Genomic DNA, 27767 nt, shown 5'->3' with positions numbered 1-27767 from the left:
GGGGCCTCTGACCCGGTTCTGTCTTCTGTGGGTGGGATCTGCATTTCCAGAATGTGTCTCCATCAGTCAGCCTGACCCCGCTGCTTCTGTTGACTTCACAGACACCTCTGACCCCGAGGGTTGCCGTATTCAGACACTGAAGTTTAGAGCCCTTATACTTAAAGAAAATGCTTTAGTAAGCAGTTAGACTCTCAAGTAGGACAAGGGATTAAGAAATAATGACCCCTTTCCAAAGAAAATACGCGACCGCCTGCTCCACACCGACCTGGGGATGTTCGGGGAATGCTTCCGTGTGAAGGGAGGCCAGAGTGTGGGCTGAGTACCAAGTAAGGTCCTGCTCACCTGCGGTGTCACAGTGCTTTCTGGGCATTTCTGCTGCTGTATTGTCCTTCACAAGATCAGTAAAATTAAGGGAACAGCAAGACAAAACACCAGTAACTCTCTGTTGTCAAAAATTGGCTTGTTTTGTTTTCAGTTTTTTTCTGAGGGATTATTTACTATTATTAAAAGATGTTAGACTGGGGATATAGCTCAGCAGCACAGCATCTGTCCAGCAAGTACAGGGTCATGAGATCAATTCCTGGTACCAAAAAAAAAAAAAAAAAAAAAACAACTGGGCATTATGACTCATGCCTGTAATCCCAGCACCCAGAAGGTTGAGGCAAGAGGATCATTACGGGTTCGAGGTCAGCCTGGACTACCAAGTGTGAACTCAAGGCCAGCCTGAACATCGTGAGACCCTGTCTCAAAAAAAAAAATTTAACAGCCTTTGCTACGCCCAGTAATTTAAATATATAATGGTTAAGATACTTATACTACTAATTTGCCTTGGATTTCTTATTAAATACATTGACGTATTTCATTATTACAAATTTTGCTTAATTCTGATTTTGATCAATTCATCATTCTAAGAATATTTCCTTTTCCCAATTTATTAAAATTGGTTTTGTGTTTTGTTTGCAAGAGGTACTGAGAATCAAACTCAGGACTTCATGTTTGCTCTGTGCCACTGAGCCAAATTCCTGGCCCCCTACAATTGGTTTTGGATTTGTAATTTTATTTTTAAGTGCATGTTTGTAATATAAAAGAGTGATGGTGGTTGTGGAGTGGATACATGCATATAGCATCGTGGATCGTTTTCGGTCCCTTTACCCACTCTCCCTTCCTCATACCTGATTCCCTTCTCTGTCTTAGACCTTCCAGTTTCCTATCATCTCTATTTTATTCATTTATTTATTTACAGTTTAATTTTCTTAAGACAAATCATAATGATTAACTTTCTGAGTCTGGCTGGTTTTGCTTAGTATGAACTCCATATATTTTGAATTCCCATGTATTTTCCTGCAAGTGACATGATTTTTTTTCTTTATGGCTAAATAATATTTCATTGTGTCTGTATCACATTTTCTTTATCCACTCATCTATTGACGAGCATCCATACTGTTCCAGAATTAAGCTATTGTGAATTGTGCTGCTATAAACTTGGGTGTGCATGTAGCATGCTTTTAATTCTTATATGATTTTTAATCAGAGTTGGATAATAATTTAGTTGATTTTCTAGTTTTGAAGGTTCCTGGCATTGTATCATAAGAGAAGGCCCCAGTATACTCTTTTATACTACTAAACCCAGTTTCCTGGTATTTTATTGAGAATTTTTACATATATATTCACGAGTAAGTAGATACAATTACCTTCCTATGTGTGTTCAGTTAGATTTTGATCAAATGAATTAGATACATATCTGTGTTTATGGTCTGAAATACATTGTGTAGCATATGGATTACTTGATTTTCATGGGTTTTTTTGTTTTTTGAGACAGGTTTCACTGTGCAGTTCAGGCTTGTCTTGAACTCATTTTGGAGGCCAGACTAGGCTGGAACTTGCAGCAATCCTCCCGCCTCAGCCTCTCAAGTGCTGAGATTATAGGCACATACCACCATGTCTGACCTTGCTTTCCTTTTTAAAGAGTAAATTAATCTAAATTTAGACTTAATCTAAATCTAGAGTGGGCTCTGAAATGCTGCTCAATTCCTTGTCGTGTATTCAGGTTTTCTCTGTGAGCCAGTTCCATAATTACATTTTCTTAGTAACACAGCCTTTCCTTCCCCTGACTAGTACCACCTGCGTACTGAGGACCCTTTCCCTTGTCTTCTCATTCTTCCCAGAGCCCAAGATTGTACAGATGGAGCCCAGGTGTGAGCACACACTTCTTGGGTTTTGTTTTTAACTTTGTGGCAATAGAGAGAAGTGAGCCATGGTAACTGTACAGTCCAGTGAATTTCCCTCTGGGGGACGGACCCAGTTACCAGTGTCCACAGTGTTTGGAATTTTCTGTACATACAGTTACCATCTGTTCTTATTTCCCAAGCACTACATTTTTTATTTTGTTTTCTCTTGTTTACTGACTAGGTTCTCCAGCACATGTTGAATACAAGCCATGAATAAAAGCAGGAAACTGCATTTCATTCCTGACCTCAGGGGAAAATCTAGTGTTTCACTGCAAAGTGCGATACTTCAGTTTTTGTTGGGTGGTTGTGGATACTCTTATCAGAGCCAAGAAACTCCTTCTTACTCCCAGTGTGCTGGAAAATGTTTTTCTTTTAAATCATGAATAGGTATTTAATTTTCATGAATTCAAGAAAAGCATTGGGTGATGTGACTGTGTAAGTTTTTTTCTTTTGTGTCTTCCATGATTTATGAGTTTGCTTAAGTGTTTGGAAGAACTCTACAGTATGCATTTGGGCTTGGAGATTTATTTATGGAAATGTTTTTAGACTAGTTAAATTTCTTTGACAGGTATAGCACTGTTCAGATGTTCTCTATCTTGTTTTTCTTTTAATAAATTTTGGTTTTTCTTAGGAATTTGCTTATTTCACCTAAATTTCCAGTTATATTGGATTTAAATTGATCTCAATATTATTTTCAATTTTAAGATTTCAATTTTATAGTTATGTAATATTTTTCTAGTCCTGTTCAAATTTAAAACCTTCTATTTTTTAGAGACGGGGTCTTGCTACATAGTCCGGGCTGGCCTTGAACTGAGCTTCCAGCCACCCGCTGCCTCAGCCTCGCAACTGCTGGGATTACAGTCATGCCATGAGCTGCCCAAATTTACAAAAGAGTCAACTTTTAGTTTTTTTCTTTTATACATTTGCTTTTGTTTTACAAATTTCTGCTGTATTTTTATTTCTACCCTACTATTTTCCTTTCTCTACTTTCTTTTTTTATAACCTCATTACACATGGGAGTTGGGACAGAACTGCAGCTCTAGGCAGCAGTTAGATTTTGGGTCATGAATACCTTCTTAGAGGAGGTGAAGTGTGGAGACCGGTCAGGAGAGGAAAGGTGTTTGGGGCTCATGATGGGGGCAGGTTGTAGGCAGGCAGCTAGGAAATAAATGTGGGTGGCTTAATAAAGTTTGTTTATGAATTCAAGTCAACTTGAGGGTAGTGATTTACCCTCTTTTGGCACTTGGGAGGACACATACATAAAAGCGGAACATACGCTCAGTTTTACTGCTTCTGCTGCTCCTCAGTTACCTTTAGCTCAAAATAATCCTTTTGTCAAAGTAGCGTGCCGTTGTTCCCCTGACAAGATAATGGGAGTGTCCTGCATCAGTCAGGGACTGTGGTTGTCCGGGTGACACTCAGGGGCCCAGACACACAGCTCTCCAGGGCTTCCAGCTGAGAGCCGTGTTGCCCCTGAATGCTGGTTCTACTTCCTTGCTGGGCGGGGCTGCCATGTTATCTCAGCTTTGTTCTCATCTCAGACCCTCTTCCCACAAAACTGCAGTGTTTCACAAGTGTCTGGAGAAGGCAGGAAGAGAGTTGGACTCAGCTCCCAGCCCCTGTTCTCACCAGGACCCTGGCCTTCCCAGCACCCTGCTCTGCTGCCCTCCGCCCTGGACAGCAGTCAGGTGGCAGGAGGCCCCTGCAGCTGGAGTCACCTCCTGCACAGCCCCTTTGCCCCGTGGTTTATCACTGGAGTCCTTGTCCTTTTCTGCAGCATCTCCTGGTTCTAAGCCCTTTTTTCCCTCCATTTTGTTCTGAGTTTTGTCATTCTTGCAGAAGTATTGGTCAGCTTGGCAGGAGCGGAAGAGTCTTCGAAGCCTTTTAGAAATGCTCCATTAGTGATTCTGACGCATGTCCCTGCTTTAACGATAACTTAACTTACCTGAGATACTAGTGAAGGCTTTTATAACCGTGGTGCCTTTGAATCTTAATTACCGTACAGTAGTTTAACCAGAAACAGTAGTTACAACTTAGGTGATCAGACTGTCACACATATTTGTTCCTATTTCCTTTTTTTTTTTTTTTTTATTCTACTTTATTGTCTTAAATATGCCCTTAGTCACCATTCTCCATGCAGGACCCTAAGCATGCAGTTGAACTAAAATGTGTGCATAGACCATCATTACTAGTCAGTGAAGTTTTTCTGCTTTACCAGAAAATTTATCCCATTTTAAAGTTGCTGTTAATGTGTAATGAGCCTTCACTGGAAATTCGAATATAAATTTTTTTGAAAAGGATAAAAACTGTAGTTATAATAATCAGTGCCATTTGTGTTATCGCATGCCTGTAAACCCAACAGGAGGCTGAGTGAGGCAGGAGGATAGCAAGTTCAAGCCCAGCCAGGTAACTAAACAACTTAGCAACATAAAGAATACTTTTTAAAGGGTGGTAGACGTAGCTTGGTGCAAACACCATGGGTTCCATTCCTCATACTAAGCGGGGGGAGAGAAGTAGTGGTACTGTTTTTTTAAAGCACAGTGGATTGAAGGGATGAAAATTGAGTAATAGATACTAAGGCTTTTAATAAAGTTGGATATTTAATACTGAAAATAATCTTGAAAGGTTAGTAACATCCTAGGGATAAAGCCAAATATTGTGGGGGAGGGGGCGATCTACTTTTCTGGTTATAACTTTGAAAAATATATTTCTTTAATTACCTTTTTAAAGGTAGAAATGCCAATGATAACTCCCGTTTTCATGGGTTACCCTAATAAATTTTTGGTATCCAGTGGAAACAGTTAGAACCCAGTCCAAAGCTATGCAGTAGGTGAGGCAGCTCGGAGCGTGGACCGGAAGCTGGAAGTGCTCATGCTGGCTTGTGGGCTGGGCTGGAGCCCAGCAAAGAGCTAGTGCTGCGGTGCTTGCCTAGGATGCCTGAGGCCCTGCATTCAGTCACACTAATGCCAACAAGTGTTGAGTTCTCTCTTCCTTTTACTACATGTTCGAAGTCTTGTGAGCTACTTGTACAGTTCGTTCTTAGCTCAGGGAACTGAATCATAAACTTCCTCAAACCAACTCGTGAAACAAACAAAGGACAAACCTTTCACTTACTTAGCATTACCGCTCACCCCTTAAACTTGACCTTAGTCTTCACTGGAAAGTTTTTTGCCATTCTGATGGGTTTATTTTCCTTTAGTAAAGTCAGACAGACTAACGCCACTTTTATTGTCACAATTTTACTCTGTTACCAAAAATCCCAATCAGTGGGAAAGATCAAGATGTTTGATGTTACATTGGAAAAAGGCCCACATTTAGGTGGATGTACAGATTGGTGAAGGCTCTTCCAGCATTCACTGGTGATAACAGAATTTGTACTGTGTATACTCAGTAATTCTACTTTTAGGAGATCAGTCTGTAAGAATCGTTGCAGCTGTACACAGTGAATATTTGTTGCAACATTTTTTGTACTGTCTTAGATCTGGAAACAAATTTCTTACCATTAAGGGCCTGGCTAAATAAAGTATGATACAAAATATACTTAGTACCCATTAAAAAGAATGAGGGATATTTATATTAAGTGACATGAGACAATCTCTAAATATATAGTTTTTAGAGTACAGTATTTCTAATGTGCTACCCTTGGGAGAAAGCGATAGATTTCATATGTATTCATACTCGTATATTTAATATACACTTAACCTGTGTATTATACACATGTATATATAAATACTACACACTATCTCTGGAAGAATGTGCAGGAAACTCCTAACAGTCTGCCTTCCAAGACTGAATTTTTGCTTGTTAATTTGTTTACATATGTTTGCTTTCTTTCCTTTTTTGGAGGGGGTGGTTTTTTGAAATTGGTTACGTTTTTGTAGTTCATGCTGGCCTTGAACTCACTGTGTAGCTCAGACTGGCCTCAAATTCATAGTAATCCTGCCTTAGCCTCTCAAGTGCTGAGATTACACATCTGGCTCTGCTTTTCAGAAATACAGAGATGTGTATCTGTGCATAAAAATAAAATAAGTTAGATTTCAACTAGGAAGATAAAGAGAAAATATAATTTCATGTAGAGTTCTAAAAAATCTGTGACATAAACCTTTGGATCCTAGAATAATCATACCATACCATTATAGGTGTCTAAATGTCTCAGTTAAGGAAAATTTGCAACCTGGTTCATATCCCCCACCCTGAATTATCTTTGAATAATGAGCCTTGGATCTGCCTTCTAACATTCTGGCATCTGATAAAATTGTTGCTCCATATACGTGGCAATTAGAGTAAGTAATTATGATTTAGAAATACCTAATGATGCATTTGTGATATATTTGTGTTGAAAAAGTTTTGACTGCAAATGCTAAACAATATTGCTGCCTCTTAGTCCACAGTTGCTGATCACCATGCACTGTGATGCACCTTGTTTCAGGCTCGGATGCTCATCACAGAGGAAAACCTGATGTCCATTATCATTAAGACCTTCATGGATCATTTGAGACATCGAGATGGGCAGGGCAGATTTCAGTTTGAACGATACACTGCTTTACAAGCCTTCAAGTTCAGGAGAGTTCAGAGCCTTATTTTAGATCTCAAGTGAGTTTTTACTCAGTTATCTAACCAGCTCCACTGGGGAGAGGTCGTTGCATATGTGTTCACTACTGCTGTTGTCTCTCTCAGGTATGTGTTAATTAGCAGACCAGCTACGTGGTCAGATGAGCTGCGGCACAAGTTCCTGGAGGGGTTTGATGCCTTTTTGGAATTACTGAAATGCATGCAGGTATGTGTAAAATGACACCTTTTTCTTTTTTCTTTCTCTTTTTTTTTTCATTTTATTTTAATTTGTTTTGTCATGGAACAGAACACTTTTCTCTAGATGCTTTCTTTTCCCCCATGGTGAGCACAAGTACTCCAAAAGATCAATTTGGATGGCTCCAGTTTGGATCAAGAATTTCCTTTTTAGTTGTAGACTCTTTGAAAAGTTTAGCCTGAATTCTTGTAAAAATTTCGGCACTAAAATTCATTTGGTGCTGATTCTTTTGGTCACCATTAATATTTCTTTAGGGGTTAAAAGATTTTTTTTTAATGTCATTAGTTATTTGAGAAACTACAGTTGCAGTTACTGTTTTGTGGTGCTAGGGAATGAATGCAGGGCAAATGCGTAATAGACATTTTACTCAACTGGGACCAACCTTGAACAAGCACCCACAGCTCAGTACGTAACACCCGCAACTAAAAGAGGAGAGATCTGGTGTGGTTCGCAGTTTCCCTCCATGGTCAGCTGGTTCCAAGGCAGAAATAGCATGGCGGAAGGACCTTGGACAGAGGCCTGCTGCTCACCCTATGACAGGCAGGAGGCAGAGAAGGAAGGGAGGAGCTGGGAGCCCTTCCTGGTGACCCTGCTAGTGGCCTTCCTGCATCCAGGTCCCACCTCCTGATGGCATAGTCAGCTCTAGAGTCAATGGATGAGTCCACTGATGAGCACAGTGCCCTCAGAATCCCATCACCTGCTGTACACGTGAGGATTGGGGGTATTTAGACCTAAACCGTAGCAGTGGGCAGGCCTTCTGCCTCAGAACTACACCCAAGACCTGGATGTTCTGTTACTTTTTTTTTAATGTTTCCATATTTTTCTCCTTGGTGTAATATTTTTATAATATAATGTGAAACTTTTCCTCTCTTTTTTAGAAACGTACCTATATACAAAACAAAATCTAGAAGTAGAAATCTACAGGTATTATTAAACAGTTCTAAGTTTAAGAATGTAAAAGACATCTCTGATAATTTGAGCAAATATAATTAGGAGCCTTTTAGTAGTCATCTGGCTTTCTTAAGAAAAGAGAAAAACAAAGTAGACCCCTTTTTCCTATGGGCCAAGATGGGGTCTCTGTGTAGTCCAGGATCACTCAAACTCTGTGATCCTCCGGCCATCCACCTCAGCCTCACCAAGTGCTAGGATTACAGGTGTGCACCTCCATACCCGACACTATCCACACAATTTAAAAAGGGATGTCTTCTCCAGTACTTAAAGATTACTGTTAAAACTTTTACCTTTTGTGTTTTATGATCATTATATATTTTTCTTCTACATATTTCTAAGGCTTTCATATAGGAAGAATTTTTACTCATAAAATTTTCACTTTGACAGCTGCTCATGGCGATGTATGCCTGTAACCCCAGCACTCAAGAAGCTGAGGCAGGAGGATCACTGAATTTGAAGCCAGCCTAAACTGGTTTTCAGAAAAGAAAAAGTCATAATGACAATAAAATTTTCACTTTCTTTTAGGGAATGGATCCGATCACACGACAAGTAGGACAACATATTGAAATGGAGCCAGAGTGGGAAGCAGCCTTCACACTACAAATGAAACTGACGCACGTCATCTCCATGGTTCAGGACTGGTGTGCTTCAGATGTGAGTTTCTTCTGGGGACAGAATACAAGGAAAACAAAAGAGAGAAGTTGCACAGAATCCCATGTACAATTCAAAGACATTTGGTGAAAGTTTTATAGCCTAGCTCAGAAAACAGTATATTTTCCACTTCCATCTATACATGTAATAAAAAACTTAAAATTTTAAAGCCTAACAAAAAGACTTGAAAAGTAGAGGAGGAAATAATCTATACTTTTGCTTCCCTATGTAACTACCTTCATTTTTCCCATCGTGAGTTTGATGCCCGGTACTCCCCCCAAAAAAGAAAATCTGTAATCTTCTCTGTACTCGGGTGAGTTTGTAAAAATGACTTAAAGTTTATCCAAAACTAAAGTTTTGGGACTGGGAATTTAGCAGCACAAGTCCCTGCCTGGCATGTGCAAGGTAGTGAGTTGATCCCTGGTACCAAAAAGAAAAATATACTGTTAAAATATATGACTAATTTACAACAAAAATATTACTTTTGAGCTGACCATGGTGGAGCACTCCTATAATCCCAGCACTCAGGAGGCTAAGGCAGGAGGATCGTTGCAAGTTCAAGACCAACCTAGGCTATAAAATAAGCTTAAGGCCAGCCTAAACAGTATAGTGAGACCCTGTCTCCAAAACACACACACAAAAAAAACCCCTACAGTTTTACTATTGGTGCCTTTACCCTGTGTCTTAAAATTACTTTCACTTTCTTTTGACAAAAGTCTAGAAAGAGCCGCTGTAGGATCTGGGAAGGCTTCCATAGATCTGAACAATATATGGAAATGTCCTGAGCAAAGAATAAGAGAACCCCTGACTCAGGATAGCTGCACTATAGCTGTAATGAAGGGCCTGCAGTTTGTCTGGGAGCAGTTAGCAGGCCCCCTGTTGGAGCAGAGGCGGGAGCAGAGGCAGGCATCCTCGGAGGCTGTGGAAGGGGTTGTGTTCCTGTGTGAGAGGGAAGTCATTAGAGACAAGGACCCAGCACAAAAACAACCTGATCTATTCCACGTGTTTCTTCTCAAAAGTCCTTTGTGTAAGGATGGATGGATGGGGCAAGAGTTGAACCAGGGAATTCAGTCTGTCATTGGTAGGCCTTGGAGTTACAGAAGAGAGAGAACAGGAGCTAGTTTTCAATCAGTTTTTAAAATCAGTTTGCAGTCTTGATAATATAGCCAGCTTTATTGATGAGAGGTGTCATTTACTAGGACAGAGACCACCGGAAGATGGACCAAGTTGAGGAGAAAGAATTGAGTTTAATTTCACCCATATTTTATGTACTTACTTGTTCCCAAATTTGATGTGCCTGTTTAATATTGTAGAAACTCAGTCTTTTGAGTAACTTATAGAAAAAACCTTCTTTTTTAGGAAAAAGTTTTAATTGAAGCTTACAAGAAATGCCTTGCTGTGTTGATGCAGTGTCATGGTGGTTTCACTGATGGTGAACAGCCAATCACACTAAGTATTTGTGGACACTCAGTGGAAACTATCAGATACTGTGTTTCCCAAGAAAAAGTCAGCATTCACCTCCCAGTTTCTCGTTTGCTTGCAGGTAAAGCATTTCCCCTAACAACCCTACAGTTGTCTTAAATCACTGTTAGTGGTGGCTAATGAATGAATACCTACTATTTTCCAGGCAGTATTCATTGAATTTAGTCCCTTAGCTTGAGAGGCTTTGATCCTAAGGTGGAAATCCTGGGGACTTCAATTTTGAGGTCAAGATCAGTGCCGAATCCAGGCATGGTTATGCATATAATCCCAGCACTGGGAGGCTGAGGCAAGATTGCCAAGTTCAAGCCCAGCCTAGCCACATGAGTGAGTCAGTGAGACTCTGTCTCAAAAAAGACCCTTGGTTCAATTTTCAGCACCGCAGGGGGTTGTCAGAATAGTGTCAGAATCCTCAGCACTGTACTCAGATGGGAACACTCTCATGGCCAGCAGAAGTCTTGCTCAGCGTAACTTGTGTCGATTGTGTTGTGCTTTATAGCTGCCCTCGCTGTGTTTGCAGAGCCAGCATTGACTTCTAAGTGTCAACATTGTACACAGGGCGTGTAATTCAGACCAGTTCTGATCATGCCTTTGTGGAGTTGGAGTTGGACAGGGAGCTGGAGTTGCATTAGGACAGCCGTTACAAAGCTTTATTTGTGAACATAGTTCATTTTATATCTTAATTTGCAACCTGATAGGCTCCCAAAAGTCACATACGGTTATGTAAATATTTAGGGTTTTTTTCTAAATTATTTTATCTTATACAAATACTTTTCTGTGTATTTGCTCTTCCATGCAGGTTTGCATGTATTACTAAGCAAAAGTGAAGTGGCATATAAATTTCCAGAGCTCCTACCTCTAGTAAGTGCTTCTGACATTTAAAAATGGATATTTATTATGTTTCTTGTATTGAAAATGAAACTGAAACTTTATTACTCTGAAGAAAAGAAAACAGTAAGGGGGTGTGTGTACATTCCCATAGGTGCACACGTGTGTGTTTAGAGAAATTTTAAGGACACAAGTTTTAACCTGTGTTTTATAACAGCTTTCATTCCTGTCAGTTGCTTACTTTAGAGAGTTGTGTTTTACATTTTCTTTCTGTTGCTATACAGAGTGAACTTAGCCCACCCATGTTGATAGAACACCCGCTTAGATGTCTTGTTTTATGTGCCCAAGTACACGCTGGAATGTGGAGGCGAAACGGGTTCTCACTAGTAAACCAGGTAGGTATTTTTAAATTTGTGAAGAGTTTTCATGCCATTTCATTGTCTTCAATGAAGGTTTTCAGTGGGCTCAGTCATTGTAAGTTTAGTATCCATGTTAAAATTGTTTGTAAAGATTAATGGTAAACCAAAACAAGTTTCTTTCATTTGAAATAATTTTTTAGAATAAAGTTGGATAGTAAATTCCAGATTGCATCTATTTAAATTAGGCTAAAAGATAAAGCTCTAAAGTTGAAGTTTTGTATTTTAAAGACTTGGCTATAGATTTTTTTTTCCCCTGCTTTTAGAGGTTCTAAACCTTCTTGAAACATCCACATTTTGTTTTGTTGAGAGACTCAGACAGTTGACTGCAAAGTGTGTGAATCAAGCATACTGTGACTCCTAGTGGAAATCTGTATGAAGATATTGTTAGCTGTTGAATCTACATCACACACACACACACACACACACACACACACGTGCTTATATAAACCCACGTGGATTTGGGGAGATGAGAGAGTTGAACCAATAAAAAACCTGTTTATGTAAATATTGAATTATCGTTTTAGATTTATTACTACCATAATGTGAAATGCAGGCGTGAGATGTTCGACAAGGATATCATGATGCTTCAGGTAACGCATTAAAAACCTTCAACTAAGGTTATGGTGAGTCCTTAGTGTGTTATCACCACTGAGCCCAGTCGCTGTGCTGCTTCCCAGATGTAGAGATCCAGCCTGGCCCTGCCTGCAAAAGCTCCAGCTCAGCCGGCAACCTGGGAAACATGTCCACCCAGAGCTTCCAGAACATTTCACATTCTTCATGTTCAAAATAACTCCTTTTACTCCTTCGTGCTACCTTGATTCCCTGAATTGGGCGTGCACTCTGCACATTCTTCACCGTCTTGTCTTCCCGGGCCCCGCTCCCTGTGTTTCCATTGACCTAGCTAATTCCGGTGTGTCTTAGAGTTTGGTCCCATCCCACTTTCTCCAGCGGTTCTTCTCTGACACATTAGGACTTGGCCAGGCATCCTTTTGTGAGGACCGGTGGCGTGGCACTCTCCCTCCCTGCCACAGGCCCCATGCTCCAGCGACTGTTTCCCTCCTTCCCCAGACTGTGACAGCTGCATCACATCTGTCCTCAGTTGTCTCCCCATTCCCTTTTCTCTAGCATAGTGCTTAGGGCACAGTACTTACTCCATATTATTGCTGAATGGATTTAGAATTCTAAAAAAGTTAAGAAATGTAAATTTCAGAAAAAATACTGATTCAGAATGAAATCCAGGTTGATTTAGAATTATCACAAGTGGAATTAAAAAAGAGTTGAAACTAATTTTTAAAAACTGCCAGTTCAGTGAGTAGAGTATTTCCCCAGAAAGAGAGATCTTAGCAGTAACTTACATGTTGTGTGCTTTAAAAGTAGTACATAGCATTCCCCTCGGAGTTCAGATGTGATCGGTAGGGAGTGAGTCTGGTACAGAACTTGAGAGCCAAATTGATAGGAATAGTTTTTCCTTCCTTTTTTCTTTTCCCTCCCTCCAACCCTTCTTTCCCTCGCATTTATGAAAGCTTTGTTTCCATTGTTAAGAATGTAGTCTTTCAAAACATTAAAAGGAAGAGTGAGAAATGTTGAATGGAAAATCCGTGGTACTCTTGTGTGGATTTGGACTTCAGAGGGCTTGTTTACTTGTTAACTTCTGTCTCACCAGCTTGCATCCTTGTCCCCACTTGTCACCTACCACGCTAGGGCCTGGGGCCAGTGAGCTTCCATCTTGTGTTTCCATTGGTAGAAAAGTAAGCCGCTTTCTCTTTGCAAACCAAAATATCTCACTAATTATTTAATGTCCCTTTTGACCGTTCTCTTTTCCTTTACCCCAAAAAACAAACAAAAAAAGACAGGTGTCTCCATGATGGATCCAAATCATTTCCTGATGATAATGCTCAGCCGCTTTGAACTTTATCAGATCTTCAGTACACCAGAGTATGGGAAAAGATTCAGTTCCGAGATCACCCAGAAGGTAGGAGTGCATTTTTCCAGGCACCTGCCTAAAGAGAGTCTTTCTTCTTTGTGGCTGTGTCACTCTCTGTGAGAATATAGTATATATGCTCTTCTCTCTGATCCCACTTGCAGGATGTTGTTCAGCAGAACAATACTCTAATAGAAGAAATGCTGTACCTCATTATAATGCTTGTTGGTAAGTTTCGATCATTTAACAGATTCACACATTAGGTTGGATTTTGGGATTGTAGTTCACAATGTATGACCTGTGTTTCTTCTGTTGAGAGACAGTTACCAGTTTTAGGGAAAGGGAACTGGAGCTTTCTCTTTTCCCACCCTGTAGACCCTGTAGTGTTGGATGCTCCTTGTCTATACCTCTTGCTTCCTGACCTCTGGTCCTTCCTCTAACGTAGCAGCCAGAGCGCTCCCTGCCAAAAGCCAGCACTTGCCTCTGCGTCTGAGATGCAGAAGTGTGGCCAGGAGCCGCTCTCTGCTGACTTGTTCGCACCCAGAGATGAAAACAGGAGCACAGGGTCGTGCTGCATGTGTTACAGGTGTGTCGCCTGAGGATTGTGGTTGTGTTAATGTGGATGTCCACCTTCTCATTTTTGCAGGTGAGAGATTTAGTCCTGGGGTTGGACAAGTAAATGCTACAGATGAAATTAAGCGGGAGATTATCCACCAGTTGAGCATCAAACCTATGGCTCATAGTGAATTGGTAAAGTCTCTGCCTGAAGATGTAAGTACCTACCTTGTATCATAGGTTAGTTGTAGTAAGGTCTCATATGTAGTTCAGGCTGGCCTTGAGCTCACTGTAGAGCCCAGGCTGACAGCAGACCCACGGTGATCTTCCTGTCTTAGCCTCTGGAGTGCTGGGATTATAGGCTTGTGTAATCATAAGTACCTTATAAAAAGAAAATTGTAGTGAGCTTTCCCCACGTGTTAGTCTAGTAGTGGAGATTTACTTCGATATACATTTCTCACAGTTGTAAAATCTGTAATTCTAAATTGTGTATAACTCTGTATGTAATATAAATAATTAGAAAAACTAGGAGGAGGAATGGAAAAGAGAATAAGGCTATAATTTTACTTATTTATTTATTTATTTAGAACCAGGGATCGAACTTGCAACGTTGAGCTTGCCAAGCAGGCATTTATGCCACTGAGCTAAATCCCTGGCCCACGGGCTATGATCTTTTACAGTAAACCTTGGAAGACAATAAAGGCTGAGGAGGGGACCTGGTCCTTACAAGTGGATTTTTATACTATTAGAGAGTTACTGTAGCATCTGGTAGTGCAGAATTAGTGTGGGAATAGAGTCTCATACGTTGAGGACGTGAGAAGTACTGACGCACGTGTGTGAGTAGACTAGACCAAGTTTTCCAGAACTGTTTTCTTCTCAGACATCCAAAAATTCACCGTAATAATGAGCCATTTTTTCAGTTTCATGAATGCAAAATACAGTCCCAGGACACTGAATGTTGAATTCTGGCTGTTTTCCACTCAGCGTCATCATTTCCTCAGCCATCTAGTTCTCAGCCATGGTGATTTTGAGACTCTGCACTCTCAGAACTGAGAATGGGCCCTGTTTTCATTAAGGCTTTTTAAATGGTTCCCCAAATTTGAAACAGGTCAAAACTTTCAGCCTTCATTCTGCGATTTCAACTTGCTGTATTTTTGTTGTGGAGTAAATGTCTTTTACACTTCATTGTGAAAAAGTTGAAGCACGTACAGATACAGGACACTCAGTGTGCCAAGTCCCTCACTGACTAGTCTTGTCTGTCTGTACCCTGATCCCTATCCCGGTGGCCCCGATTGTTTTGTATAGGATACCGCGTTTACCGTGTCATCAGTAAACAGGCCCCTTGCCCTGGGACAGTGCTCTTTGGGAGGGACAGGAGGGCAGTGTCACTACTCGGTACAAAGTAACAGTGCTCCTAGTGTCTGGTGGGCAGAGCGGAGGGCCCACAGTGCACAGGTCAGCCCTGCAACTCAGACTCCAGGGGTGGCCTCCAGGTCTGCAGAGCCGAGGTGCAGTGACTGCTGTAGAAGAGCTTAGGGCTTTGGACCAGCCTATCTGTGTGCCATTGTCATACGTAAAAACAGTAGCACTTAATGTCTTAATCACAGGTTTACTCAGAATAAAAATGACCTTCACTTTTTAATGCAGAAAATAAATCCTGGATTGTTACATGAGGGCATATAGTTTAACCTGAACTTTAGGAAAGAACGGGCTTTAAACATGCTTTAAAGGGTTGTACAGAATGATGCCAACTATATCTCCCTAAACATTTTGACCAGAGAATCCTTCATTCGTAGAATTTCTGTTAACCTCTTGGAAGTACTATTATATTGGAGATAAGCAATTAATACAACTATTTTACAAAGTACCGTAAATACTTTATTTAAATTATATAAGTGTCTTAATACACTTTGTGTTATCATTTAATTCCTTCAAAAGCTCTTACCTTGATTGCATTTGGCAGTGACATTTTTAGAAGTTTTAGTTTGGATGAATGAATGTCAGAGTGCCAGCTAAGTGTGCCCGGCTGTGTACGCTCACTGTGCTCACTGTGGAACCCTCCTTACAGCGGGATAGTAATGTTGTGAGGGTTAGTGAGGTGAAGCGCAATGTTTGGAGTTCAGCAGCTGTCGTTGTTAACATGGCACATGCTCCTTTCCTGTCCCTTTAGGAGAACAAGGAGACTGGCATGGAGAATGTCATTGAAACAGTTGCCCATTTCAGGTAGGTTTACTTCCTGTTACTTCACATTTTGTGGGGTTTGTTTGGTGTGAGTGGAGGCTTTGTTCGTGTTTCTGTGTGTGTGCGTGTGTGTGTGTGTGTGTGTGTGTGTGTGCGTGTGTGTGTGTGTTTTGTTAGTGCTATTTGGGGTTGAACCTAGGATGCACTGAGCTCTATTTCATTCCCCTTTTGATTCTGAGACAAGGTCTTACTAAGTTGCACAGGCTGTGCTCAAACTTGCAGCCTTCTCATGTCTGTGGGATTACACGTGTGTGCCACCTGGGCTGGCTTGTGGTGGTTGTGGTGGTGGCATTGTTTTTAATCTTCTTTATTAGGGTGTTTCCTTTACTGGAACTGAGAGTGAAATTATTGCTTTCAGAGTGACATTTTCAAGTTCAAGTACTGCATTCAATTTCTCACTGACATTGTATTTTCATGACCTAGGCCTGTACTTAGAGGCTAAAGCAGTACTGTGAGGGTCTCCATAGCGTTCAGACCGAGTATTCACTGTTTCAAATAATAGGAGTTAATCTGAGCGGTGACGTGAGTAAATCATTAGGGTTTCCAAACATTGCTTTCTTTGTTTTTGCTTGAATGTTCCACTAGGATTGTGACGTAGCCTGAGTGCTGCCTTGTGTGCTGTCTACTGTGATTCTAATCAATAAGCTGATTTATCTCCTAAAAGCTATCCAGGCATTTTGTTTGTTTTTTTGGTTTTTGTTTATTTTTGTTTTGTTTTGAGACAGGGTCTCACTATGTAATTGAGGCTTAACTTGAGCTCACTGTGTAGCCTAGGCTGGCCTTGAACTCATGACTGTCCTCCTGCCTCAGTCTCCCAAGTACTGAGATTACAAGTATGTGCCACCATAACCCACCCATTTTCTTAATCATGCTTTTTCCCCACCGTAATGGCAGTGTTTTGGTTTGTTTGTTTTATTGGTTTTAAAAACAATACATGCTTTTCCAGAAAATACAGAAAAGTAGGAAGAAAAAGTATCACTGTAACCATTCAGGTGACTTATGCATTTTAGATGTACAGTATTTGTTCAAAGCTTTTTTCTATACTTGCAACATTTATATCTGTATATGTAAGTGGCTAGGAAGATAAAAACGGGTCCATTCTGTATTACTGTGCTTTAATCTTTTTTAAACCATAATGGGGTATGTCTTGGTGTTCATATCTTTTTTGGTTTTTGTTTAGTTTGACCTAGTATGCCTTGTTGGTACATTTGGGCCTGTTTCATTCTTACTACGCCTTGAGGGTCACTTCCTGTGATATATTTAACCTCTTCCCTGTGCGCTCTTTTTCCCTCATCTCCCCCCCGTTCTGGGGTTTGAAGCCAGGGCCTTAGCATGTTTCACTGCCACTTGCCTACACCCCCACCTGTGTATAACTGTTAGACATCATCTGGTTGGAAAATGTTACCTTACTTTGCATTACTTCACCAGAGAGGTTGAGTGCATTTTCATGTGGTATTCACCATTTGTAATTACTCATACCTTTTTCTTTCTTTTTTTTTTTGGACTCTGGATTGAACTCATAACACCTGACGCTTACCAGGCAGGCACTTATGCTGCTGAGCTAAATCCCTGGCTAGTCATAGTTTTGTGTATGTTTCCTTGCAGTTGTCACCATCATGATGTTCCATAAACACTTCTTACATATTAGAGATAGTTACTCTTAACTATAGTAAATGCATTGCAAGTGCTTTCTATCACTTAATGTTTATCTTTATAATATCATCTCTCACAAATGTTTTAAAATCGTTTTTCTGCATTGCTGGGTGTCTAGGTTTTGTAACCTACTTAAGTTTCCTGCTGGGCATGCTGGTGCAAGCTTATAACCCCAGCACTTGGGAAACCGAGGCAGGCAGGGATCACTGTCAGTTCAAGGCCAGCCAGAACCACATAGTGAGACCCTGCCTCAAAAAGAAGATTCCTCAAATTGAAACATTGTTTCTGCTCTTTTCTGCAATAGAATTTACAACAACCATCTTGACATGTCATAGTATACTTTAACCACTTGCTGGTCCAGTTACTTAAATACATAATGACAAAAGATTGCCTAGTTTTTTGTGAATTTTATAAGATAACAAAAAACATAAAAATGACAAATTTATCAAATTTATTCAATTGAACAATCCACAGGTTGAAGTGACACCCGGGTGAGCAATGCATAGGATAGTCAGGGCACAAACACGCTGAGTGACACTCAGGGTAAACTGTTAAGTGGTTGACATCACTTTTACTGTGCTTCAATTGCTTGGAGCTATTGAAATCTAAGTAACCTGTTCTTGGTTAAACTGAAATTGCTGCAGTCACTTGTCCATCACATTCATATGTCTAGTTAGGAGGGAGAAAGTAACCATGCTGGAGAAAAACGGATGCACATACAGACCTGCAGTTAGAGTGCCAGAGTAACACACAAAAAACTGTTTGAGCTCAGCACCCCAGCAGCAGATGACAACTCTGTTTCTTCTTCTAACGTCTGAGACCCTCACGAATTTATTTTTTTGTTGTTGTTTTTCTTTTATTGTTGTTTAATTAGTATATAACTTTAGCAGTAATATACTAAGGGCCTTTATTTTTTAACTAGGAAACCTGGATTAACAGGACGAGGCATGTATGAGCTGAAACCAGAATGTGCCAAAGAGTTCAACTTGTATTTCTATCACTTCTCAAGGGCAGAGCAGTCCAAGGTAATTGGGAAAATTAAAGCTATAAAGGGAAAGGACTGGATACTTCTTTCCCCCTGGAAAACTCTCACTGCTTTTCAGACTAAAAAGGGCTTTCCCCCATTCTTGTAGAAATTTTGGAAAATATAAAAAAGGTATAAATACAGAAGAAAGTATAAGTAACTGCCTAACATTTCAGGGTTCCCCACCTAACACTTTGTGCACAGCTGTGTAAGCTCTGTGTAACTATAAATGCCTGTATGTGCATAATTGTATGTTGTTGGCTTTTGAAGAAAAAGCCCTACAGCAGACCATTTGTGGGGCATGCCATCTATTAACAGCCAGGGTTTGGGTCAATAGTCTGATAGTTTTTTCTTTACAATGCTTGTTATTCTCACAGCTGCAACATGTATTCCTTTGGTTCAGGGAGAGGAACACTGGGCTTACAGACCTAATCCACCTCTGCTCAGACCCTTAAGTTGGGTGGACAAGCACCAGAGATTTAATTCTATAGAAAACAACAATCTTATATTTACTATACTGCCAGGCCCTTATATTTTCATGCATCTACAAGAATAAGCTAAAGTAAATATTACCTGTCACTTTGTATATCCTCCCTTATGTGTAACTCCACTACGGCAAGACTCTAACCCACGTATGTCTGCTGTAAATCAGGTTTGGAAGATATGATTGTCAAAAGAATAGTTTACTTACTGACCTTGACTTTTATTCCCTAGATGATAACCTTGTTAGAGAGTTCAAACCTAACATTCCTGTCTGTATTCCAGTAGCTCGTGCCCCTCATTTCGAGGAAGGTGATTTGGGCCCTTGGCAGTCTTGCAGAGATCCATACCATTGGCGGATTATACACAAATTCAATTATTCCTTTATAGACTAGTGTCCCAGAGGTTTACTTATGGAAAAAGGTCAAGATTGGCATGAGATTTCCTTTTCAGACTCTCCTGACCATACAATAACATTTAAATAATACTAACTCTAATATTACATGGTCAGGTAGAGTCCTCAATTCTCCTATTCCTAGACTTATTATCAGTGACAGGGCTGGGCCCATCCAGCACGCTTTATGGAAGCTAGCCCTGCATTTTCATGCAGGACAGCTGCAGGCTGAACATCTGCAGTCAGTTGATGGAGGAAAAGTAAAAGCAGTGTTACAGAGTGATAGGCATTAAGAGTAAACATACGTGTTCATGATCCTTATATACTGTTGATAGGAAAGACAGAATGGCAACAAAATACATTCTCATGTACTAATTGTTATCTAACCCATTGTATCATACTTGAGTTTCTTTCTAAGGACTGCTCGATAATAATCATGGACAGACTGCCTAGAGTTTGGCTTCCAGTCAATGTACCAGAGCATTGGTATCACTCACCTACTGCCCTCTTGGCGAAAAACTTGATCAGAAGATTTAATCAAACCAAGAGGATGCTTGGGTTGATTACTGCAGAGATTACTTCCTAGTTCTCTTGCTAGTCAGTACAGATACTGGCTCTACAGCATTAGCACATTTAATACAAAGTCACAAATGCAAGTGAACATTCTAGAGACTTCAGTCCTGTGGATGGGAGATCAAATTAAAGCTTGCAGTTACAACAAGGCATAAAGTGTCACTATAAGGTGACATTTTTTTAATCACCCCATTGCCATATTATAAAATCCTACATCCTTGGGAGATTATCAAAAGGCATAAAAAAGGAGTGATTCATCAAAATGTTACTGTGGATATAGATGCTTTTCAGAGACTAGTGCTGTCCATGTCAAACAGACAGCTATACCCAAATTAAGAGTTGAGGTCAAGTTTGCTGATGCCATAGGACAATTAAATCCATTTGTACACCTCAAGGCTCATTTTTGGTTTTATATCCAAATTGGTGTGCTTATTCTATTCTTTATAATTTTTCTCATTAAAACCTGTCTTAGAGGGCTGGGGATTTAGCTCAGTGGCATAAGTACCTGCCTTGCAAGCAGGTGGTCGTGAGTTCGATCCCCGGTACCGATAAAAATGAAAAAGACAAAAAAAAAAAAGCCTGTCACAGAGGATTCACTACCCAAAGACAACTACAGGCCATACAACCACAACTAGCCCTGCTAGATCCACAAAACAAGGGAGAGGTATGGGAGACAACCCCAGTGACTCCCCTTGAATGCGAAATAATTACTGGGACTTTGATTATCTGGAACTTATTTCCTTATACCGATATGTAGGTTGCTGACTATGGTATTTCCTTCTCTTCAACTGGCTCTAAACATTACAAATAAGGTGCTGGTATATAATCTCTAGAGCCAACAGACAGTCCGGTTTCCTCGAGTAGTGTTCTTCATACCCAGATATGAGCACAGTGGAATGCTAGAGTCAGTAACTCCAGGATTGTCAACTGGGTGTGAGCTTGAAGATAAAGAGGCCATCACTCCCCAGGGCACAAGAGTTTACATATCAAAAACCAAAGCAACAGCCTCCCAAAACAATTCCATTACTACCTTAATTAGATTGTGAAAATTGATCCCTCTGTATATCTTTATCTCTGCAATTTACAAAGATGCCATTCTCCCACCTGGCCAAGCAGCTCAGGTTACATAATTCCTGCCATCCTCACTGTCACTCATCCATGCCCACCCCCCTTCTTCACAAGAGAATAAATTCTGGGAAAGGCCTAGGATCAGGGCCTTTGTCCACATTTCCTCATGGGAACTGGACTTAGGACCCCTTGGCTACCCTTAACTTGGAATGTCTTGGTGTCTTTTATCTCACCGTAGGTTGCGTTGGAGGTGGTAGATTAAAATTAACTTGCTAGGATTACAATAACATCTCAGTGGGATTGCAAATACAACTTTTTGGATTGTGAGGAAAACTAGAAAGAGGATTATAATACTTGGGTGACTAAACTCAATACTTGGGAATACAATATTTTCAACCTGTATTCTTTACAGCTAATCAGGCTATTGATCTTGTGGGCAAGCATACAGAAAAGGATTAAGTAAAGACAAATACAGTCATGGTGTTTGGGTCCAAAACGCTCTGTAGGAGCTAAGACAAAGACTTTCTGGATCACACAGAGTGGAGTTTCCATAGATTCAGGGGTACAGAGGAAAAAGGCACATCTAAGGCAGAAGCAGCAAAAATGAGCAGGCTCTCGAGAAATAGAACAAGGACAGTAAATTTTGCTAATTAGGAGAACTGTTTGATCTCTAAGGTTGACGGCTTTATTGCTTTGGAGTAGGAAGTGTGAGCAGCCAGTGTGCGTGTCCTCGTGTCCTTGCTGCCTCAGCTGTGGGGTTATCTTGTCTTCAGAGCACTGTGATAGGAACTTTTCCAACACAGCCAAAGGTCCCTTCATGGCCAGCAGTTTAACCATGACATAATCCGGTCCCCAAAAGTGTGTTAACAGTTAACCCATTTTATTTACTTTCAGTTTCGGTTTGTACATGTTTCTCTTGTATTTTAAAGAGACCTCATTTGCGCAGTCATTTAGTGGGAACAGAACTTAACTTTGATGTGCACTGAGGGTGGAGGGAGCTGCCAGAACACTAAGGATAGAACTCTCCAGAAACCTTAAGGTAGTACAGCAAAGACTGACTCACACCGCTACGTGGGGTTATAAAATTGTTTCACAGTACAGTTCCTGCCCAAATTGCTTTCTCTTTTTATTAGGCAGAAGAAGCACAAAGAAAATTGAGAAGACAAAATAGAGAAGATACAGGTATTTTAAGTCTTTCCCAAAAAATCTCATATCAGTCTCTCTCACTTGCGAATTTTGTTTTCTATGAACTGTGATGTTTTCTATTGGTGAAATATAAGGCTTAAATTTAAGCTTTCTGGGTGAGCATTCTCCTTGCCAAAAGATAATATGATAATAAAAGACAGTCTATCTTGGAGTTGATAGTTTTTTTATCTCAGAGCTTGAGATATTTCTAAGAAAGACTTTCCTTTGTTCTGTTCCTATTTATCCCGCTGTTTCTGTTGGTCTAACTGACCCTGAGAAGATAGTGTGTAGCTTTAAGATGTGCATTAGTGAATATTCTTTGAATGAAGACCGTAAAAAGTACGTAACCAAGGGACAGCTTTTTAAACATGTCCTGCAAAGGAACCGTAACGACTCTACTTTCAGCACTTCCACCTCCAGTTTTGCCTCCTTTCTGCCCTCTGTTTGCAAGTCTGGTTAACATTTTGCAGTCAGACGTCATGTTGTGCATCATGGGAACGATACTGCAGTGGGCTGTGGAACATAATGGATATGCGTGGTCAGAGTCTATGCTGCAGAGGGTAGGTCTGACAACACTTCCTATATTTTCAAAACCAAAATACTCTTGGCAATATCTACACACTAAAAAATTATCTAATTTGTAATACAATATTATCACTGTTCCTTGTGTTTCTAACAATGAAAGTGTGCGCCTAGCAGATATTTTGAAGCCTTGTGGTTGTGTTCACCTCAGCCCATCGGCGGGTCTGTCCATCACTGGCTCTGGCCTTTATGTGTGCTCTGTGCTGTTGGTGTTGTGTTAGTTTTGCTATATGTCACATTCAGTTCTCCAAAAACAAATTGGCTTCGTCAATATTCATATTTTTCCTCCTTTTTTTATGATGCTGGGGATTGAAGCCAGGGCCTTATACATACAGGAGAGAGCTCTACCACTGAGCCACATCCCCAGCCCACTGTATTCCTGTTACACAGTTGAAGAAACTGAGAGTTGGAGGTTTATTTTCCTGTATAATTAAACAGTGGCAGGTCTAGAACTTTGTTTGAATCTTACGGTTTGAATGCAAGTCATTCTTCCATTAACTTGTTGAATTCACACACACTCCATGAAAACTTTTGTTCACTATATAGCTGAGAAGGGCAGGTTTCAGTAAGTAACTTCCCATGTTACTCAATTAGGGGCAGCAGTTACTCAGAATGCCTACTCCATGCCTTGCCCCCTGCTAGATCTTTAACATACAGTATTTGTCATGCTCAAACTCCAGGGGAAAGTTGTCTGTAGGTTAAAGATCCTGATAAGCCAGGCTTGGTGGCAAATGCCTGTAGGGCCAGCACAGTAGGAAGCTAAGGCAGGAAAATCACAAGTTGGAACCCAGTCTGGGCAGTTTGGCAACTTAGCAAGACCCAGTCTCAAAATTTAAAGAATAAAAAAAGGCTGGGCATGTAGCTCCATCCAATGGCCCTGGGTTTAATCTCTGGTGTCACCAAAAAACAAAAAGACATCATCTCAGAGAGGTTGCCTGAGAAGATACAGCTGCCGTCCTTTCCCTTCTCAGTGCCTAAGGCTCCTGTGTGCTCCCACACCCGCTGTTCATAAGTATGTATTTGAAATATAAAAGCAGGGAGCCATACAGAGACCTCTGCCGGGCTTGTGTGAGCAAAGGCTGTGCAGGCAGTGATGAAGCAGGGCGGCGTGTCAGTGTCTGCCTTATGCACACCCGAGCCATGCTGCTGCGCCTGGCTCTTCCAAGTCTCTGATCTCAGCTTGCCCCCTGTGCGAGGGCGGAAGAGAGACCGCACACCCATCTCCTTCAGAAACTGGGAGCAGAGTTATTGTAGTAAAAATACAAACAGACTCAGTGTAGCTGTGTGTTTTCTTAGAAATCTGGTAAGGAACTTTTCTGTGAGATCACTATCAACATTTTAATGAATTACGGCAGTAAAGATAAAAATATGTCTCTTTTTCAGATTATTAAGATTCAGTCCTTAGGAACAAAAAAAAAGATTCAGTCCTTAAAAGGCAGTATCAGAGTGAATAATCATATGATAATACCTTAATCTGTGTGTTTCTTTGGCCAGTGATTGTTAGATTTTTTTTCAAGTCCTTAGTAGAGATACGAAAGCAGTGTGTTATAGGAATTGCTTGGTCGCACCTGCAGATAATTGTAGCTTACCCTAAGAATTCGCACTTAAAGTTTGTTTCTCAGTGAAATGGAGAATATTGTTTTCTTTGCCAAGAATCTTTACTAGAAAATTAACTTTGTTCTTTGAATTTAATAAAAATTAATACTAAATGTTTTAGTACAATCTTTAATATAGATCAATTTATCTTTGAGTACTAATTCTTTTTTTTATAAAAATATGTACTTGATTTTTTCTTTTTTTTACTAAAAGTTACAAAACATATTTTATTTGAGGTGTTACATTTAATTGGAATGGCACTGCAAGAAGAAAAGCAGCATTTAGAGAATGCCATGGAAGAGCACGTAGTGACGTTCACCTTCACTCAGAAGATTTCAAGTATGTACATACGTGTTACTAAACTAACTCAACGTATAAGGAATTTTAAATAATCACTTACAACCTCTCTGGTCTGGTCATATAAGCTCTAAGTTGGGTAAATTCAATCCAAATATTTGAGGTACATGTATTCATCTGCATAATGAAAGTCCTATTATTAGAATAACGATAGGTTATAACCACACGGAATGGGGGCGCATGCCTGTAATCCCAGCACTCAAGGAGGCAGAGGTAGGAGGGTTGAAAGTTTGAACTCAGTCTGCAAATTAGCAAGTTAGGAAGACTTTGTCTCAAAATAGAAAAAAAAAAGGTGGAAATGTAGCTGATTGTGAAGGCCTGGGGTTTCATCCCCACCCACACACTCACCGTAGGACCTGTACACAGACCTGTACACACTTAACAAGTTTTATTCCATAAGCAGCAAAAAAGTGTTCTTTTTTTGAAATTGGTGCAGCACATTTATCTCAATTGTTGCTGTTATCGTGTAAAAATATAATAAGAGATTTCAGTATTAATAAGAAAAGTAACTACTAGAAGATTGGACGCTCATATAAAGTAAGGTAACTTAATTTTTTAAGAAGGCCAGGAAGATGTTTTTCTTAGCATTTTATTTTTAAAAATTATTAACCAGTTGAGAATTGTACAGTAAATGTCCATATACTTCACACTGGGTTCAGTAGTTAGTATTGTGATACTTTAGCTTTCATATTTACCACTTTTTTGAACCGTATAATGTAGACATCATAATGTTTCACCTCGTAATGAAGTGTATCCTTGGTCTGGCTGTATGACTCATTGGTAGAGCCCTTGCCTAGTATGTGCCAAGGTCCTGGGTTCCATTCCCAGCACCATGGAAAAAATTTTTTTCCCTTTATTTCATAGTAAGCAGTTGGTTCAATAATCACCTGCAGTGGTGGCAACTTTGATTCTTTCTTTTTTATGTAGGTTTTTTTGGTTTGTTTTTGTTTTTTGTTTTGTTTTGTTTTTTGGTACAGGGGATCGAACTTGACCTTGTGCTTGCCAGACAGGTGTTTATGCCACTGAGCTATATTTCCAGCCCCTTGTGTAGGTTTTTTAAGAAAATACTGCTCATGCATTCTTTTTTACCAGCTGTTTCATAGTCAGTGTGATCATTTCCCTGCTGCTCAGACTGGAGTGCATGTGGTCAGTGGGGGAGCCACGCTGTGCGCTTCTGGGCTGCTCTTGCCTGGCCCAATTTGTGTTTAGGCACCACCTGTCATTCTGGTGCAGAAGGAGCCCAGGAGCAGCCTCCCTTCCCCTGCCCAGACCTGCAACTGGCCACCTGCTGGGGTGCTTAGGGATGACTTAGGATGCTTCGGTAGGGATTGTGAATTTCTGGTACAGGGTTATTTCTGTACCGTTCTTCAGTGCCATTTCTGAATGGATGACAAGGACTGTGAGAATGTTGTATTCTTCTGGAAAACAGAGAGGTAGTCATCCTATTTGTCACTGAATCTCTAGTTTTCTCCTTTGGCTTTTCAAGTAAAGGAGAGCAAGGGGGCAGTGGCGCTCCTACAAAGGCCATCTTGGTGGGTCCAGCTTTCCCTGCCCTCTCCACCATGGCCAGGCCATGCATGCACAGTGCACCTTCACCACCTCTGTCTCCATGCTTTCCCTGTGGGGTAACCACACACTCCTGACCTGTCCCCTCACCTCAAGGAGACGTCAGCCTCTCTCCTGTCTGTCTTAAGCAATCATCTTCTCTGGTCAATACTCTTACTTCTTTTGAAACATTATGTAAGTAAGATAAAAATATGTATTTATTTGCAGAGAAACTTCTCCCTGATCTAGAGACAAATCCCTAATACACACCCATAGACTTTTAGATCAGGAAGAATATTAAAAATGGCATGGCATGTGCCAGAGATATAGCTCAGCAGCATATGCACCTGCCCAACAAACACAAGGTCATGAGTTCAATCCCAGTACCAAAAAAAAGTAAAAATGACACAGTTTAGTCCTTCCCCTCTTAGGAAAAAAGCCCACTTGCCAGAATAGTAGCATATAACTGAAGAAAATCAACAACTGGACATTTCTGGCTACAAACTGGATTAGCTGATACTGGAGTAAATGTACTCTTGAGAATACATATTTTTTTCTTCAAAAAAGAAGCAGTGAGTTCATAAAGGAAGGAAATTTATCTTATTTTGAATCTAGCTCTTTTTTTTTTCTTTTTGTACCGAGGATCAAACTCACAACCTTGCATTTGCCAGGAAGGCACTTTTGCTGCTGAGCTGTATCCCTGGCCCTATTGAATCTAGCTTTTATTAAAGAAAAGTCCAAGTGAGCTGATACATTTATGCATATTTGCATCTCCATAATCCTAGCTGGTTTTCTTAGACATAAAACCTTGGGTAGACCAGTTTTGAGGTTTTTTTAAGCTGAGTTTTTATGTACTATTGCTAGAGGGTACATTAAAATAATCAGTAAGTATAAAGAAGTCAGTTTTTAATGCTTAAAGGATTGTTAAAATGTGCTTGTAAAGCCTGAACACATCACATTCTCAAGAACTGAGGCCTGCCAACAAGCAGAACTGTAACAACGAGCTCAGGTTCTGTGAGAAAGTGGTGCCTCACTGTGCCTTCCACTCTGCCTCAGAGCCTGGGGAAGCACCGAACAGCTCCCCGAGCATACTGGCCATGTTGGAGACGCTGCAGAACGCTCCCTACCTGGAGGTGCACCAAGACATGATTCGGTGGATACTGAAGGTAACAGTTTGGGCGCTGTGCCACTCCTTGTGAGAACCGTTAGATACTTGTCATGTATACATTG

General features: G+C 40.4%; 1 protein-coding gene across 3 annotated transcripts in view; it reads left to right on the top strand.

Annotated features, from left to right (window-relative positions):
• Ubr2 (ubiquitin protein ligase E3 component n-recognin 2) overlaps positions 1 to 27767 on the top strand; it is a 98278-nt gene that overhangs the window by 45017 nt on the left and 25494 nt on the right. For all 3 annotated transcript variants that reach the window (XM_063238850.1, XM_003473860.5, XM_003473859.5), the window contains exons 12-27: positions 6658 to 6821; positions 6906 to 7005; positions 8512 to 8640; positions 9997 to 10180; positions 10916 to 10977; positions 11229 to 11339; positions 11888 to 11953; positions 13213 to 13335; positions 13449 to 13512; positions 13931 to 14055; positions 16010 to 16062; positions 18656 to 18758; positions 22406 to 22454; positions 22863 to 23017; positions 24872 to 24974; positions 27594 to 27703. In XM_063238850.1, the coding sequence (XP_063094920.1) occupies positions 6658 to 6821; positions 6906 to 7005; positions 8512 to 8640; positions 9997 to 10180; positions 10916 to 10977; positions 11229 to 11339; positions 11888 to 11953; positions 13213 to 13335; positions 13449 to 13512; positions 13931 to 14055; positions 16010 to 16062; positions 18656 to 18758; positions 22406 to 22454; positions 22863 to 23017; positions 24872 to 24974; positions 27594 to 27703 (1701 nt within the window). The remainder of the gene's footprint in view (positions 1 to 6657; positions 6822 to 6905; positions 7006 to 8511; positions 8641 to 9996; positions 10181 to 10915; positions 10978 to 11228; positions 11340 to 11887; positions 11954 to 13212; positions 13336 to 13448; positions 13513 to 13930; positions 14056 to 16009; positions 16063 to 18655; positions 18759 to 22405; positions 22455 to 22862; positions 23018 to 24871; positions 24975 to 27593; positions 27704 to 27767) is intronic.

The sequence above is a fragment of the Cavia porcellus genome, unplaced genomic scaffold (genome assembly GCF_034190915.1).
Source record: "Cavia porcellus strain 051 isolate PalLab524CR breed Dunkin Hartley unplaced genomic scaffold, mCavPor4.1 scaffold_28, whole genome shotgun sequence".
NCBI classification, from domain to species: domain Eukaryota; kingdom Metazoa; phylum Chordata; class Mammalia; order Rodentia; family Caviidae; genus Cavia; species Cavia porcellus.
This window is presented reverse-complemented; position numbering and strand designations above follow the sequence as displayed.